Raw genomic sequence first — 14,889 nt, 5'->3', positions numbered from 1 at the left:
GGGGGCATCGCTGATGAGATCGAATCATCCTACTACGAACAAACTTCTCAATCACCATGGCTACCACGGGCAAATTGCAGAAGTGACCCGTCATTATCTGCATGAAAATTGCACATTTTGAAAATTAAACCAGACCGAAGAGCTCTTGTGGCGCAATGGCTGAATTCAGGATATTCTGAGGAATCACAATTCCATCAAGTTGATTAAGATCCAGCACAAACTCCCAACAACCTAGTGTTCCATGTAGTGATAGAAGTACAAACCGCGCACCAGACATGCACCACCATCCCAATGCATGATATGTATATATATACTCAAAACAGTCATGAAACCTCGAAAAGGATGCCAGATTGATCGACTGGGCGATTCTGCGTTTGGGAGACCCAGTGGCATGCGTACTCGAATAGTACTCCGCGAGTGTTTACTAGATGTTTACCAGCAATACTCGTGTCGATAGAATTCACATTCCCACCGAAAGTGATTGCAATTTGGTATTTCTCCAGTAATTCTCGGTTCCTTTTTTTTCTTTCTTTGCTTGAACCCAGCCACGGTGGGCTTCTTTCAAAAAAAAAAGGAAAAAAAATTTGAAAAGGAACATGGCTCATCTGGAAACATGCTTGACATGGAACCGTCAGAGCACAGTTCAAAAAAACGCAAAGCGCGGTCAAAAGATCGAATCTGCACATCGGGGAAAAGAATAACAAAGTGGGGACACAATGATTAGGAGGGGAAGATGGAGTGTATGGGTTAAGAATAAATGTGATGATGGGTGTCAGGGCAAAAACGTGTGGGGTGAGAAATATATATAACAAAAAGCGAAACAAGTCTAATTATAAGTGATTGACACTCATGCCTAGTCGCCAATCGTGACGCCAGTGGGGTATAAAGGGAAAGCAAAGGACAAGATTTAAGAAGCACCGCAGAGCTAAAAAGAGAGAGAGAGAGCCATGTCAGTGTGAGCCTGGGAAAGATGTATCTGATGTAGTCAACTTACAGTTTCGACAATAATGCCGGTGATCTGATAAGGATCGGCATTACTGGCGGGTCTTCTGTCTTCAAAGTATCCCTTGCCGTCCTTGGCGACCTGGCGAGGAATGCGAATGCTGCCACCACGGTCGGCAACACCCCAGCTGAACTTGTCGATGCTGCCGGTTTCATGGCGTCCGGTGAGGCGGTCTTCGTTACCTTCACCGTAGACAGCAATGTGCTCGAAGTGGCGGGTTTCGAGTTTCTTCATAGCAGCCTCGATGACCTTCATACCGCCCTCGTTACGCATAGCCTCGGTGGAAACGTTGGTGTGGAGACCAGCACCGTTCCAGTCGCCAGGAATGGGCTTTGGAGCGAATGAAATGATAGCACCGAATTCTTCAGCGACACGGTTGAGGAGGAAACGAGACATCCAGAGCTGGTCACCGACTACACGCAAAAATCCAATTAGTTGCCAACATATATGAAAAAGGTCTAAAGGGAGTGGAAAACTCACGGTCGATGCCTTCACAGGGGCCAACCTGGTATTCCCACTGAGCAGGCATAACTTCGGCGTTGATGCCAGAGATGTTGATGCCAGCATAGAGACAGGCCTTGTAGTGGGCCTCTACGATGTCACGGCAGTGGACCTTGCCGGTACCAACGCCACAGTAGTATGGTCCCTGGGCGCCTGGGAAACCACCCTTGGGCCAGCCATATGGCCAGCCGTCGGGGCCAAGGAGGGTGTACTCCTGCTCCAAACCAAACCAGAAATGTTCGTGGGCATTAGCTCGCATTAACCGAGCGGCCTCGTGGCGGTAGTTGTACTTGTTAGGGGAACCATCGCTGTCCCAGGTCTCGCAGAGAACCAAAATGTTCTCTCCTCGTCGGAAGGGGTCTGGGAAGATGGCAACGGGGCGAAGGTAGACATCGGAGTTGTCTCCGGGAGCCTGACCTGTTGATGAACCGTCGAAGTTCCACTCTGGAAGCTCGTCTGCGGATGTTACGACCTTGTTGACGGTCTAAAAAAAAAAAAAAAGGATTCGATCAGTCGGAACCACTCCGAAACAGAACATTTGGGTGGCGATGACTCACCTTGGTTTTTGATCGAACACCGCCGCAAGCATCAATCCAGATGTATTCCGCCATGATCTTACCCCGCTGGTCGAGTTCCATGTATTTTTTTAACTACATCCAGTGCATGTCAGTGAATTGGTGTGGGGTGAGCGAGTTCAAGCCGAATCGAGGGCAACGTACGTTCTCCGCATTGGAGATATGAGTTTTGGGAGCCTAATTGTAGATAAGAGTTGTTAGTCCGGTCTCGCGTCAATTCGTGCACAGGCACACACATGGGGAGGTAGAGAGAGAGAGAGAGAGAGAGAGCCTGGACGTACCATGGTGACTGATGATATGTAGGTCGAGGCCGTGACTGACTGCACAGTGGGCACTACTGTTCAAGCAAGAGTGGATGGAGGGGCAATCAAGAGCGATGTTCAGAAGCGACTGGTCGAGAGCAATAAGCCTTACTTCGAAAGAAGAAAAGATGGAGAGGAGATTTGAAGCAGATGCAACACAAAGAATCGAGGGATATCACCAAGAAGGGAATAAAAGGGGAAAAAGAAAAAAAAAAAAAGGTTGAGGAAATAATGTGGAGAGAAGTCGGAGGAAGAAAAAGAAGGGAAAGAAGAAGATTTTATGCAAAACCGCGGGACTCGCTGGCTGGGCAAAAAAGATAAAGAGCAGGAAGCTGTGTGGGATCAGGTTTTTTCCCTCGGGACATTACCGTCACCGTAATACCCGCATGCGTGGCTGTATCACTTGTTCCGCGCTAAAGTTTAAATCCCTCAGCTGGACTTGCGGCGGTGCACTGCCAAATTTAGCAGCAGCCGAGCGATTCTCGGGCAGAACAGGAAGCTAAGTCACGTGTTTGCGGGCACCATCCGTGGCTGGAGAGTCGTTCTTTCGTCATTTTGCGTGTCTCGGGCGTTCCGAGATCGCTGAGGCATTAAATCATCAGCGCGGGGACGGCCGACTCCGTGCTTCACTTCGATGGCATCCGACTGCATATTTATTCTTTACGAGATCATGCCTCATTACTGCGCTCGAGGTTTGCAACAGGGGAAGCCGGGAGCGTGTGAAAAGAAATTTGAATCACAGGGAAAATCGAGACCTTTTGTGTGAGTGTGAGTGTGAGTGTGTGTGGCGCGATCACGCCCTGTGGTGGGCATGTGTGGCAGTTGTTTCAGGACACGGTGATACCGTTCTGTTACAGTATTGAAATACCGAGCGACTCGCATGGCCAAACCCTGATAAGGAATCCGCAGGACTGATAGGCTTATCGGGTTGCTTATCAGGAACGAGGGAGCCGCGACTTGCTGACTGGCACCAGGAACAGCCTGGCAATCCCGCCGTGCCCACGAATCACCGTGACAGCGACGTTGCTCCAATACCGCAATTGAACTTACACAGCGTTGTCAGGAAGACCGGGGATGGAGACCGTGGCTGCAAGAGAGCAACTGCAAAGCTCGAGGAAGCTTTCCTCCCCCCCGGTTTCACCAACTTCGAAAAACATCCAATCCCCGCTGCCCAAATTGACCGCTTCGAGAGCTCTGGACCAGTCTCCATCGGGCAGCAATTACACCGGACAGCAAAAAAGAAAAGGAGAGTTGATCTTCTTTTTCTTTTTTTTTTGTTCCCTCCCTTATCGCTTAAAATAAATAAATAAATAAAAAAGAAAAAAAGAAAAAAAAGAAAAAAAAAGAAAAGTCCAGCTGCACCAACCCTGCCCAAGCTGGCCCCGTTTCGATTGGATGTTATTCGCCGTCTGGATCGCGTTCCTTATGCAAGGGGGCCGATCGCTTATCGTCCGCCAACGGACACGCCATGCCGAATCAGGACTGGTCCCGCCAAGCCTGCTGCCGTCATCGGGTGGAGTCGGGGTGTTGCCGCCAAGCTGTTATGTAAGGCGGAAGATCTCGATTATCCGCCGTATACGGAGTAAGGGAGATTTTACCCCAAAACAGGTACTTCCGTCCAATACTTACAATGTAGTTTACTGTCTACTCCATACTTCTGTAGTTTTAGTTTTATGGTTGAATTCTCCTGTGTATTTCTTTTTCCTCTGCCAAAGAAAAAAGTCAGATCCCCAACCGATATGTGTGCATCGAACAAACAATTCAAACAATTCAAAAAAAAATAAAAAAATAAAAAAATAAAAAAATGGTCCCTTGCAAAGCAGGCTGGGGACGAAAGGAGGCTCGAATTCAATCTCAAGGCAAGCCGAAAGATAAACCATCCGCCTTTGATTGGCCGGTTCCCTGTTATCGTCAGCCCTGTTTTCGCTCTTCACTGTGTACGGAGTATGTATGCTTCTTCCCCACACACACACACTCCTGACTGTCACAAAGTTGAGCTCCCCGCGTGAGACGGAAGTTTCTTCCGGAAGATGCTGGTAGCGGGAAGGCTCCGGGGCCCCTCATTCCACCCGTTAATCGGGCTGCCCGCTTCCCGCTTCAAATCTCGCGGGGTAGTCAAATTCGCTCCCGATGGGGGGGGGAGCTTGGGTGATATAGATGGGGAGATATAAGTTCAATTGGAGATGGTGGGATGGTGAGCTTCGTCGGCTTGGGAGCTTAAAAAAAAGAAGAAAAAGGTTTAGACGCTCTGCTCTCCTCGTGGGGCTTCATCCTCATTGAAGAGGCAAAAGTTACGAGCCGGGCGATCGGGCATGACCAAGAAAAGGGACATTGGCAGGAAGTCCAGGTCATCCAAAAGAGTGTCATTCTTGCAGGTCGTCGACAAGCCGAGTTCTTCGAACCTGTTATTAACATAAGTAACTTGCTTACGTAGGTTGGTGCAGCTGGACTTTTCTTTTTCCTTTTCTTTTTTTTTTTTTTTTTTTTTTTTTTCGTGTGGAGGAAACCCGCGGAAACCGGGGCCATCTTGGGGGAAAAGAAAGCATTCTCTATTTGAAATAGCAACGAGAAGACACATGCATCTAGTTGGGACGAGCTGACCTTATCCGTCCCATTGCTTGCAGTGGTCAACAGTGCTTCCTGGAACCCCGATTCGCTTAATCTGAAGCTCCTCGAAAACTGGAAGATTGGTTTAAATGGCCAGATGTCCCTTTTCTTTTCTTTTTTTTTTTATTTTTATTTATTTATTTTTTTGGATCACAGACCATTCTATGAGAGACTAGATTCTCGGAACCACTTCCAGGAAAATGTGGGAGTTTGTTTAAATAGGCCATTTCCAGTCCTGGTTTTTGTACGTGCGTCCAATGGGAGGAGTCCGGGATATTAGACAACATAAATTGATTATCATAGAGTCGATTCAATAGCTGTCTAGATTTCTCAAGACCATCTCTGAGAGCGTGTATCAGATCTCCCCCCGCCGCCATTCCTGAAAAGCATTAGAGCTATAGGAACAGGTCCGGGAGGAACTATAGACCACGGGAAGCAAGCTTTTGAAACTTTACATCCCTGGCAAGATGAGTTTGGGGTGCGTAGGATATATGTACGGCTCAAATTAGTTATGAGCAGCACGAAAGCTATAGAGCAGGGTTATCAGGCATCCCTGATGCGGCTGAAATACCCGCAAAAACTGCATTGTGGGTTTCCCTATAGTTTTCCTAACTTTTTCAACACTGACTCCTGTGTCTGAACAAAAGTGATTACGCTCTAAAAGCGCTATTCCACCATGCAGATGGGCAATGGCAACCTCGCCTTTTCCATTACATCCAAATTCTTTAAACCGTGCATGATAACTTTCTGGATAGAACCACATGCCCATGCATATTGTTCTGCCAAGAATCCTGCTCCCGTATTGCCAATTGGAGAGCTGATAGGAAACGGGGTTATTCGCCCGATGAATTGAAGTGGTGTAAGTGGTTTAGGAGGTGGGACAAAATTAGAAAGGCAGTACCAATGGATTGATATGGAGATGGCCTTTGCGGGGGTTAGAACAGAGACTGCATGGAATTGATATCTGAGTAGAGCTTACCAATAATAGTACCGTCCAGTTGCATTCCGCCATCCTTTAGTTATTGTACAAAAGCTCGACCGTGGCTACCGGTCAGGGAAATAATATTACCGGCGGAGGCTTTGTTCTTCGGCCCGCAGCCGCTGGACAAGCTTCTCCCTCAAGAATGGGCTTAATCCGAGTCTACACACCATTAGACATAACACTCTGCTCAAGCGAGAGAAAGGAGAAAACTTACATTCCATTTCTCGTTACAATTCGGTACGTTCCTAAACAGGGTCTGTTAAGATAAAAAAGGTCTTCAAGCAAACACGGGCAATCGGCCAGCCTTGCATGCAGCCATGGAGGTGCAAAAAAACAACATACCACTAGGTTGATAATTCCCATTCCCTTCAATATTTCCATTCCCGTCTACCTCCAAACTTCCGAATATATCTTCCGGCCTAAAGATCCCCGTTAGTCGAAAGATATATATATATCGAAGTGGGGGAAATGTTCTCGATACCAAGCAATTCGTCCGTACTCCGGCGGATTTCTGCTATCCGACACATGAATCCATCCGCCGCGGCCACCGGACCCGACTCCACCCTGGCCGCTCGCTCCGCCGCTGGAATCGCCTCCCGTCCCACCCCCGCTGCCGTACGCTGGCCTCTTGCGTCGGGGCTGCGGAGAGAAAAACACCCCGCCGGATCCTAAATTTGCGCCCGCCGTAGAGGCCATGACTTGCGCTTGCGATTTGACGTCCGGGTCTTCGTGCGCATGTTCAGAGACGACGGATTGCAGGATGTTAAGAAAACGTGGGTTCTCGACGAATGAACTTGGGGTGGGCGGGAGCTGGGAGGTCGTGCCGATGGCAAGCTCTGGGGTTGGGGGGTTGGCGGGTAGGAGGGAGAGGGTGTGGGTGTTCGGAGAGAGTTGGTTGGCGAATATGTACTTTTTTTTGTTTTGAGATTTTATCTCTCGATTAGCATTGCTGTGCTGGACGGAGGATTTCGCGAGTGTTTATTGGAGGTGCGACTTGATGGCGGAGAGCTTACAATGTGAGGATGGCCTTGGAGCGTTGAGGATGATCTGGTCTGGAGTATCCTTGGGTTCAAGACAGTTCGGCGGAAAGGCCCTAGAATAGAGGAGATGGGTAATTGAGCCATTGTTGGTCGCTGATAAAGGAGTAGGATACTTCAAGTAGAAGAATCGCTGCTGTTGCAAGTAGACAGTTCCCAGCGGAAAGACAAATGTGACGATGACACCGTTAGTTAAACTATGTAACTACTCCATATATCCTTGCGGGAGACCAGAAAACCACACCGGGCTACCTATAAACTGAGAGGTACTCCATTGACCTTCTCTCACTTTCTACCCATCAAGCAAGCAGCCAAATCCTCCCTCCCTCCCTCAGCCTCTCAGGATAGAACCCGTTTTGCCTCGCCGTCTGGGCGCCATTCCACTGCAACGTCCCGACGCACCAAAACATGAGTGTCAACAGTCTTTGGTTCAAGTGGAAGAGCTTAAGACTCCCGTGGCGGAGATTTTTCTTGGTCGGTGCGTCTTCCATTGCTCAATCCTTTTTTTTTTTTAACTAATTTCTCTAACTGCGGCTTCAGGCCAGGATCTGGCCGGCAACACCTTCTGGGAATTCAAGGACGCTGCCAATTCCTCACGGCTCAGGCGCATTGTGAAATACAATCCAAAGACCCATTATGCAGATGTCAAGGTATCACGTAAGTGCCTCATCTCCCTCGAACATACTCGGAGTCGGACCACTGACCAAGCTTGCCCTTAAACAGCGCAATGGCACCAGTGGCTGCGACATGTTCGGCCAGAACCCCCTTCGATAGCAGAACAGCAGCAGGAGCTTGTACGCCAAGAGCAGATCAAGTATCTCGCCAAACTTGCCGATGAACGATGGGCCAGCAAGCCTTCGTATCTCGACAAGCCACAGGAACAGCAGCCGGGACCTGCGATCGAATCGAGAACGCCGGCATACCATACCGGCCCGAAACCAACCGCCGAACAGGCCGGTGTGCGCTCAGCGATCGGTAGCGAAGCCGAACTGCAGCAGCAAGGGACGACGAAGAAGAAGAAGAGGAAGATAAAGACTAGTCCTTGGGAAGGGGAATCCGGTGCGCCGGGCGAAAAATGGCAACCGGAGGCGTGGAATCCTTCTGCGGCAAAAAGATAAAAAGAATCTGCTCCCTTGGGGATGTCACAGATTTACCAATTCGACGTATAACCACCAAGTCTACGCGGGGAGCAATCTGCTTCATGTTATGAGTATCAGAAGACGTTCAAAGGTCATTCGAGCCACCATCTTCATTGACCATTACCCGTGCTCCACGGGACAAGGAGACGGTTTGACGGCAGTTCGAAAGAAGAAAATCATTGATCAGGCACGGACTTTCTCAGTGCAGCCTTGCAGAATCCCCTCCGCCATCTCTTCCCGATGATCACGTCGGATCATCCGCTTCAAAACTCTCCATTCTTGGTGACAATGATCGCAGACCGGCTACTTCTGCCATGTATGTATGATACTGTACCATAGCGTTTACATACTTCGTGTGTACATTTACTTTGGATAATAAAAGCAGGACTTATTTTACACCCGCTTGCATAGATTCCCGTGAACTTCATGATGCATCTGGCGTATGTATGTATCGCGCTGCAAGTGCCTTTGGCACTCATCCTGTGATGCGACTTGGTCAACTCCTATTTGATCCACAGACGCTTTTTCTTTTCCCATCGACCACAAATTTGGAAACATACATGCAACCCACCGCCAAAGGGAGAATAACCTAAATTCGGAGCTCTTGGGTTACTATGGGTAGTGGCCCAACCCCCTCCAGTGGGTAGATCGGTGGCACAAGATCACACTAGGCTATTCAATCTCTCGGTTACCTCGACAGGTTCTCTCTTCCCGTCTGACTCGAATGTGTGTCGCATTTTTCCTACTGCCAGCGAACCCTAGCACCGATCGACGGGTGATTCTCTCCCCACCGTTTCATTTAGCCCCCTAGGGTTCTTGTCTGTCCTTTCTAAAGAGTCTTCTTTTTTTTTTTTTTTTTTTAGGAGGAATTGCATCTCTATTCTCGAGCTTTGTCCTAGTCTCAAAAGGGCCCAGGCAGGCACCCGTGCATACTTGTACTCCCTTTCTTCCCTGTTTCTTTTCCGCACTTTTCCACACACTATTATTAGAAAATCCAGGGATGGGGGGGAGAGTCCGTCCGTGTGTCTGTTTCCGCTTCATGACTCAGGAGCTCGGCTGCCTCATGGTCAAACAGAGTCAGGCGTACATGCTCTTCATATCAAGCCATGATAAGATACTTTTCCCCTTGCACAAATGCAGGGATTCCGCTCCATGCCCATGGATTTCTTTTTTCTTGACTGTTTGTTTAACTCTTGTCATCCTCCTCGCTTTGTTATCGCGAATATACCATTGGAGAATTAGGCCTCCCTCTCCAATCGAAACAACCTGCATAGCTACGTCAGTGAGACAATCCGAGGCCTCGGGACATAAAGATTCCTTGATCACTAAGCTGTCTACTCTGCACGTATCTAAACAGGGAGTTCTGTGCGCGTATGTGCCGTGAGACCCGCTTTATCTTGTTCAGCTCGTGCAGATGAAATTTATGTATAGGCTGACAGGCATCAGCATGTTTCAAAACCCCTTGCTACAAATGTGTGTACATACATAGTCCTACTTACTTTCATGCAGGGCTAACACGAAAAGAGGACATTCGGCGCTGCTCATATGTATGTACCTATGTGTTGAGGTGATATAAATAGTCCACGCGTACTACATACAATATGTATACGGGAGTGGGAGTGAATCCGTGAGAACAGAACACGATGCACGTTCGGAGTGTTAAAAAAAAAGGGGGTGTGGAAGTCAAAGCAGCCTGCATTGGCATCTGCCCAACCCCAATGTCAATGTGCTCCCAAGATTGGAAGACACAGAGGCACATGACAGCACAGTTTCCTCCTCTCTACCTTAAAACACAATACCCTGAATACCCGGGAGGGACAGGCTACTAGGGCTATAATCGATCGGCTACAGAGCATCCCAACGATGTCTTCGGTAATCGTCCCACGATGCATATACCCACCGTCCACATCACCATAATTCTACCTACACTTCGAAAACTTCTATTTTCAACCCTGGAGAACACTTTTCAGCCGTTTCGGAAACTTGAAAAAAAAAAAAAAAAAAAAGAAAAAAATTAAGATAAAGAAAAGGATCTTTCATAAGTCAAATAGTTTGCATACATCCAGGTGGCCTCTTCAAACCCCGCATGTTTGGTCGAACCTCCCGCGTAGTACAAGCATTTCACTCATTTTTTAGGTAGAAGGGAAGGGGAGGATCGTTCTGAGGCTCGGGGGGCTTGCCACTGCATGATCCCTTAGTCCAGATTGGGAGTTTGTTCTTTTTCAAAATACGGGGGTTACATATCCCTGTGGCCTCGCGGCGAAATCCCCAGGGGAGCGTTGTATTATTGTGGCACAAGGAGGTAAAAGCCGGAGTACTGTGGAAAGGAGCCGGATTCGAGGATATGAGGAAGAATGATTGTATCTGGGTTACATACTCTGTTTGGCCATGTTGAATTTTTTTTAAAAAAAAGTAGACTGGTAGATAATGTATTCAGTTTTCATAATAGCCATGCGTAGAATTCATTTCCAGAAAAAAAGGCTTCAAAAAACGAAGGCCACCCAGTATGTAAACAGTAGACAGTAGAAAAATCATCAAAAGCCTCCAGAGGTAACATGACAAAAGAGGAAAAGGGAAGATGAAGGAAAACAAAGACGATGGGTCCAGCAAGCGAAACGAGACATCCTGTCAGCGCTCATCACGAAAAGGCCTCTAATAATATATACATCTACTTTAAGAAGAAGAAACGAAAGCAACCCGTGCTTAACAAAGTACAGCTTCCAACGCCTCGACGTCGCCTCCTGCCTTCCGAACGGCCAGCAATGCCGCTTCTGAGAGCTTCCTTCGCTTCTCCCTTGCTTCTTGCTCGCGTCTGGCTTTGGTCTTCGAGCTGCCGCTCGGTGCGACGCCTGTAAGTAGTTTCTGGCTATCTTCAGGTGTAAAATTAACGAAGGAAACAGTGACGGGGTTTCTATTCCCCATCGTTGAACTGCAGTGGGGAGTTGTGTTGTGGACTGGCATTGTTCTGGTAATTTTTGAGGTCGAGATACCTGGAAAACTGGATGCTTTGCGCGGGTTCGTACGTCGTTGATGATTTGTGATTTGCTGTCGGGACTTTGGCGAGCGGTGGCTGGCTCCAATCGGAGTGACTCGGGCTGGCGTCATCGGCGGAACTGTTGACCCAGGAGAGACCGAAGACGCGTGGGATGGCGATGCGGAATTATAAGACGATCCAAATGACGGCGGCCGCTGCAGAGATTCGGGGGCGAGTTCGAGTGGATATTGCGGGCCTGCTGGAGGCTCTGGACATGAGAGAGGTGGTACCGTAAGACTTAGTTCCGTAACATGCGGAAGTTCAGTGTGTTGGGTGACGTGGAGGCTCAAATCGGCATCATGCACCGGAACAGCGGTGTGGTCGGTGCGATTATGTTGTGGCCGTTGGGGAGCCGGTGCCATCAACATCGGAGCATAGCCACTGTGGGAATAAGGCTGTAGGCCTCTATTCGGCAGTGACGAGGGGCCCCACCATGTTTGCGCATCTGAAGGTTGATGCTCATGATGAGAGTACTGATATAGAGGAGTATCAAGAAGCTGGGAACTCCAGGGTTGATAGACCGAACCTTCCGATTGAGAGCGTAGGAGATGCATGGGAGCGGTCTGGCTGGATGGTAGAGCTATCGGTGAAGGTGTTGTATGTTCGAGGCACCGCGGGAAAGATGCAGTGCAGGGCGCGGGCATTGTCGAATGCTGCGTCGGAGAAACTATATTCGATCCATACTGTGTTGGTGACGCGCTTTGCTCCGAAGCACGACGTGTGTTAACAGCGGGAGTTATGTAATCGCGTTGAATGGCGGTCTGTGGCATCGGAGAGATTGAAATACGTTCGCCAGCAGGTTGCCCACAGCTCGGAAAACGGCCGTGCCAGGCTTCTTGATATGCCATTGTGCAGCTAGAACGCGGTGAAATCGTCAACTCAAAAGGAGAGTCCTGTTTTCGAATTGAACCAACATAGTCATTCGATTTATGGTTTGAGAGGTCCGTTGCAGACAGGTCTCCGTACTTGTATGTCGGTCGCTGGCGGAGCGTCGAAGCGGACCTCGAATCTGTTTCCTTTCGCCCTCTAAATAGCAACCCGGAATCGAACGTAAATTCATCGACTGTGGAAAGTCTGCTCACGTTGTCAAAGGCCTGCGTTGCCTCAGAGCAGAGCGTTTCCGACGTGTGAAATGGTGAAAGATGAGGGCTCCAATGCTGGGATGAAAGCTCGCCGCCCTTCATTATCGAAGATAGACTCGCATGAAAGGGGTCTTCCAGACCACATGATAACGGGACTTCTTTGTTGCTGGCATGCCTGAAAGTCTGCATCTCATCATGCTGGTCGAACGCACTCTGCAGCGAGCCATCAGCAGATTGAGCAGCAATATGCTGATCTTTATCTTCCGTTTTCGTCGAGTCTTCCACAGACTTGGAAAGGGGCATCATGACTAGATGCTATAATTGGATAGATTCCGTATATAGATTCCAAGCTAGCCTGACAGAAAGGCCCGCTCAGTTTACATAAATGGCAAAGTGAGGGGTAGGAGGGAAATGAATATAGGGCGATTCTTTCGGCGTGCAAAAAAGCGCAAAGGAAAAGAAAAAGAAAAAGAAAGAAGGAAAAAAGAAGACTTAAAAATATAACCCAACGCACGAAGATCAACAACCGATGGATGTACACGGGAAATTCACGTCGAACTAAACTCGAGAAAATGTCGGACACAGAAGGAAACAGCCTCGAAACCAGCAGCGGACTCTTAACAAGCCGCTCACAATGATGTTTGCCGACCACGACAAAAGAATTAAAAAAGGACGCGCTCGGCGAACATGCAGCCGGAATAGCCGGTTAAGTGAGAGCGAAACGGACGAAAGCTCAAGGGACCTGTGCAGTGGTGGATGGAGATGATGAAGAAAGGTGGAGAGTGAAGGCAGACAGGGTTAGGCAGCCGCAGCAGCCCACACCGGCCTTGAAACGGGATATATTTGCAAGAATAGCAGCCGTTGAGGGCATCAGTGCAGACACATGGGAAACAAAGAATGGCCAAAACAAAGTTAGCGAATAACAAAGACCTCAGCGAAACCTAAAGATATATAGCAGCACATGACTGTACACTATATATCATATATAAATTCCCAAGGGAAATGACCGGAGAAAAAAAAAAAGGAAAAGGAAAAGGAAAAGGAAAAGGGAAAATAAAAATAAAAAAAAATAAAAATAAAAAGTAACGTGAATATGATTGATGACCCAGAAACCAGACTGGTCTCGTTGCACGAGGCGAGGCCCAAAAATATTAATCAATGGGGTCAAAGGAAACCAGTCGGTTGTCAATGCACTACCGTACACTAAACAAGGCTTGCCGCCAAAAACTTGATCCCGACGGCATGGAATGAACGATGAATTTGCCTGCATAATATAGGTAAGCTAGTCAGATATCCAGGAACTGCTCGCTGAGGTTGTTGTCCAACCACACAGCAAGTGTTCTGCGAATCAGAGCTTAGCAACATGGACAAGGCCAGAAGAAAATGGAACACAGGCCGTTGGTGGGAAAAATGACAAGTCAGCAGGGCAATGGTCCTTCATTCGAGGTCACAACCAATCTTCGGGAACACAGAAGCTCGAGCATAGAGCAACACGGCCCGAAATGTCGACTTCTCTACGTCATGCAGGTTTCCCGGTTGAGGCAAGGAGGCGAAGGCTTAATGGTCACGATATTAAGGATCAGGTTGGTACATGAATATGTAATTTGAGTTGCAGGCCAGCACAGCACACACCAATAGATACACACAAGAACGAGATAGAAGAGGGAGAGATGGGAGTCGAGCGTTCCGAGGTATAGTTCCTGCAAGGGAGGAGGGACTGTAACATGACACGAGAGAAGGTTGTACACCACGTTGCTGACTCCAGCTTTCGAAGGGATGTCAACCGTGGATTTGCCGGGAGATCAAAAAGCTATTTCTGCACGCTGCAATTGCGGCTCGACGTTTAAAGCATTCAAACAAAGAGATCTTAGCTCCGAGGAGCAACTCCTTTGTCTCTGGGAGAGATTTTGGGGAGAATAATACTCGTATTCGACGTCTAGTTAGCCACTTACAAAAAAGTCAGTCCATACCTGAAATATTCCAGAGTTACCGAGCTGACGGGACCTAAAAACCGAGCCAGACAAGTTAATCCTCTTTATGACAGATTTTGGCCTGAGGACGACGAGCAAACCAGACTACCAGCACCGTAGCCCACTAACCAGCGAGATGGGAGTTTAAGCTCGAGCTACTCCGTAGAGCGAAGAGAGGAGAGATGGGCGCGTCGTTCCCACGTCAGGAGCTCTCCATCGACAGACGGATGCACGACGGCTGTTGAGGGCTCTCTCTCCGGCTCGCCTGGACGATCAGCAATGCGGTTGCGAGGCAGACAGAGAGAGAGCGCTGACGGGGAAGACGGGACGGTGCAGCTTGCTTTGTGAAGTCTGATTAGAGTTGGGGCCAAAAAACAAAAAAAAGAGGGGCGGACGACTAGATCACGTGAAATATTACATCATCTGGGGTATGGCTGAGGGGAGGCGTGTGACTGCTGACTAATAAAGAGTGGCAGTCAACATGATCGGAAAGGTAAATAATCCGATCCCGTGGCTCGGCACCTTCCGCCCCATGACGACAAAGGTCCCATTTTCCTTCCCTTTTTTTCTTCCCATTTTCCGCGACTTCCTTCTTCCGTCCCGCCCAAACTTCTCGTCTGGGAAACGACGAATGTGACGTCCTTCCCCCCCCATCGA

The 14,889-nt window shown here is 48.6% G+C and overlaps 5 protein-coding genes across 5 annotated transcripts; 1 reads left to right on the top strand and 4 right to left on the bottom strand.

The window, feature by feature from the left end:
* Window positions 1-121: 121 nt before the first annotated feature.
* Window positions 122-2,602, bottom strand: GLN1 (glutamate--ammonia ligase). Its single transcript, XM_003067045.2, has 6 exons — window positions 2,361-2,602; window positions 2,224-2,256; window positions 2,062-2,154; window positions 1,484-1,988; window positions 995-1,416; window positions 122-925 (listed from the first exon to the last, which is right to left on the bottom strand). The coding sequence occupies exons 1-6, from the start codon at window positions 2,361-2,363 to the stop codon at window positions 908-910; spliced, it is 1,074 nt and encodes a 357-aa protein (XP_003067091.2). The 5' UTR covers window positions 2,364-2,602; the 3' UTR covers window positions 122-907.
* Window positions 2,603-4,620: 2,018 nt separating this feature from the next.
* Window positions 4,621-4,959, bottom strand: D8B26_007524 (uncharacterized protein; the record flags this gene model as incomplete). The annotated part of the gene is made up of 1 exon (XM_066125561.1): window positions 4,621-4,959. The coding sequence occupies one exon, from the start codon at window positions 4,957-4,959 to the stop codon at window positions 4,621-4,623; it is 339 nt and encodes a 112-aa protein (XP_065981645.1).
* Window positions 4,960-5,460: 501 nt separating this feature from the next.
* On the bottom strand, window positions 5,461-7,202 carry D8B26_007523 (uncharacterized protein). Its single transcript, XM_066125560.1, has 4 exons — window positions 6,452-7,202; window positions 6,313-6,389; window positions 6,185-6,215; window positions 5,461-6,129 (listed from the first exon to the last, which is right to left on the bottom strand). Exons 1-4 carry the CDS (start codon window positions 6,664-6,666, stop codon window positions 6,054-6,056), a joined length of 399 nt encoding a protein of 132 aa, XP_065981644.1. The 5' UTR covers window positions 6,667-7,202; the 3' UTR covers window positions 5,461-6,053.
* An 88-nt stretch (window positions 7,203-7,290) lies between these two features.
* Window positions 7,291-8,197, top strand: D8B26_007522 (uncharacterized protein). Its single transcript, XM_003067043.2, has 3 exons — window positions 7,291-7,485; window positions 7,548-7,664; window positions 7,731-8,197. The coding sequence occupies exons 1-3, from the start codon at window positions 7,416-7,418 to the stop codon at window positions 8,123-8,125; spliced, it is 582 nt and encodes a 193-aa protein (XP_003067089.1). The 5' UTR covers window positions 7,291-7,415; the 3' UTR covers window positions 8,126-8,197.
* A 2,180-nt stretch (window positions 8,198-10,377) lies between these two features.
* Window positions 10,378-14,538, bottom strand: D8B26_007521 (uncharacterized protein). The gene has a single exon (XM_003067042.2). The coding sequence runs from the start codon at window positions 12,566-12,568 to the stop codon at window positions 10,850-10,852; it is 1,719 nt and encodes a 572-aa protein (XP_003067088.2). The 5' UTR covers window positions 12,569-14,538; the 3' UTR covers window positions 10,378-10,849.
* Between the last annotated feature and the right edge of the window lie 351 nt (window positions 14,539-14,889).

Source organism: Coccidioides posadasii, chromosome 4 (assembly GCF_018416015.2).
Source record: "Coccidioides posadasii str. Silveira chromosome 4, complete sequence".
In the NCBI taxonomy this organism is placed as follows: domain Eukaryota; kingdom Fungi; phylum Ascomycota; class Eurotiomycetes; order Onygenales; family Onygenaceae; genus Coccidioides; species Coccidioides posadasii.
The sequence above is the reverse complement of the archived record's forward strand: the minus strand, read 5'-3'. Positions and strand labels throughout refer to the sequence as shown.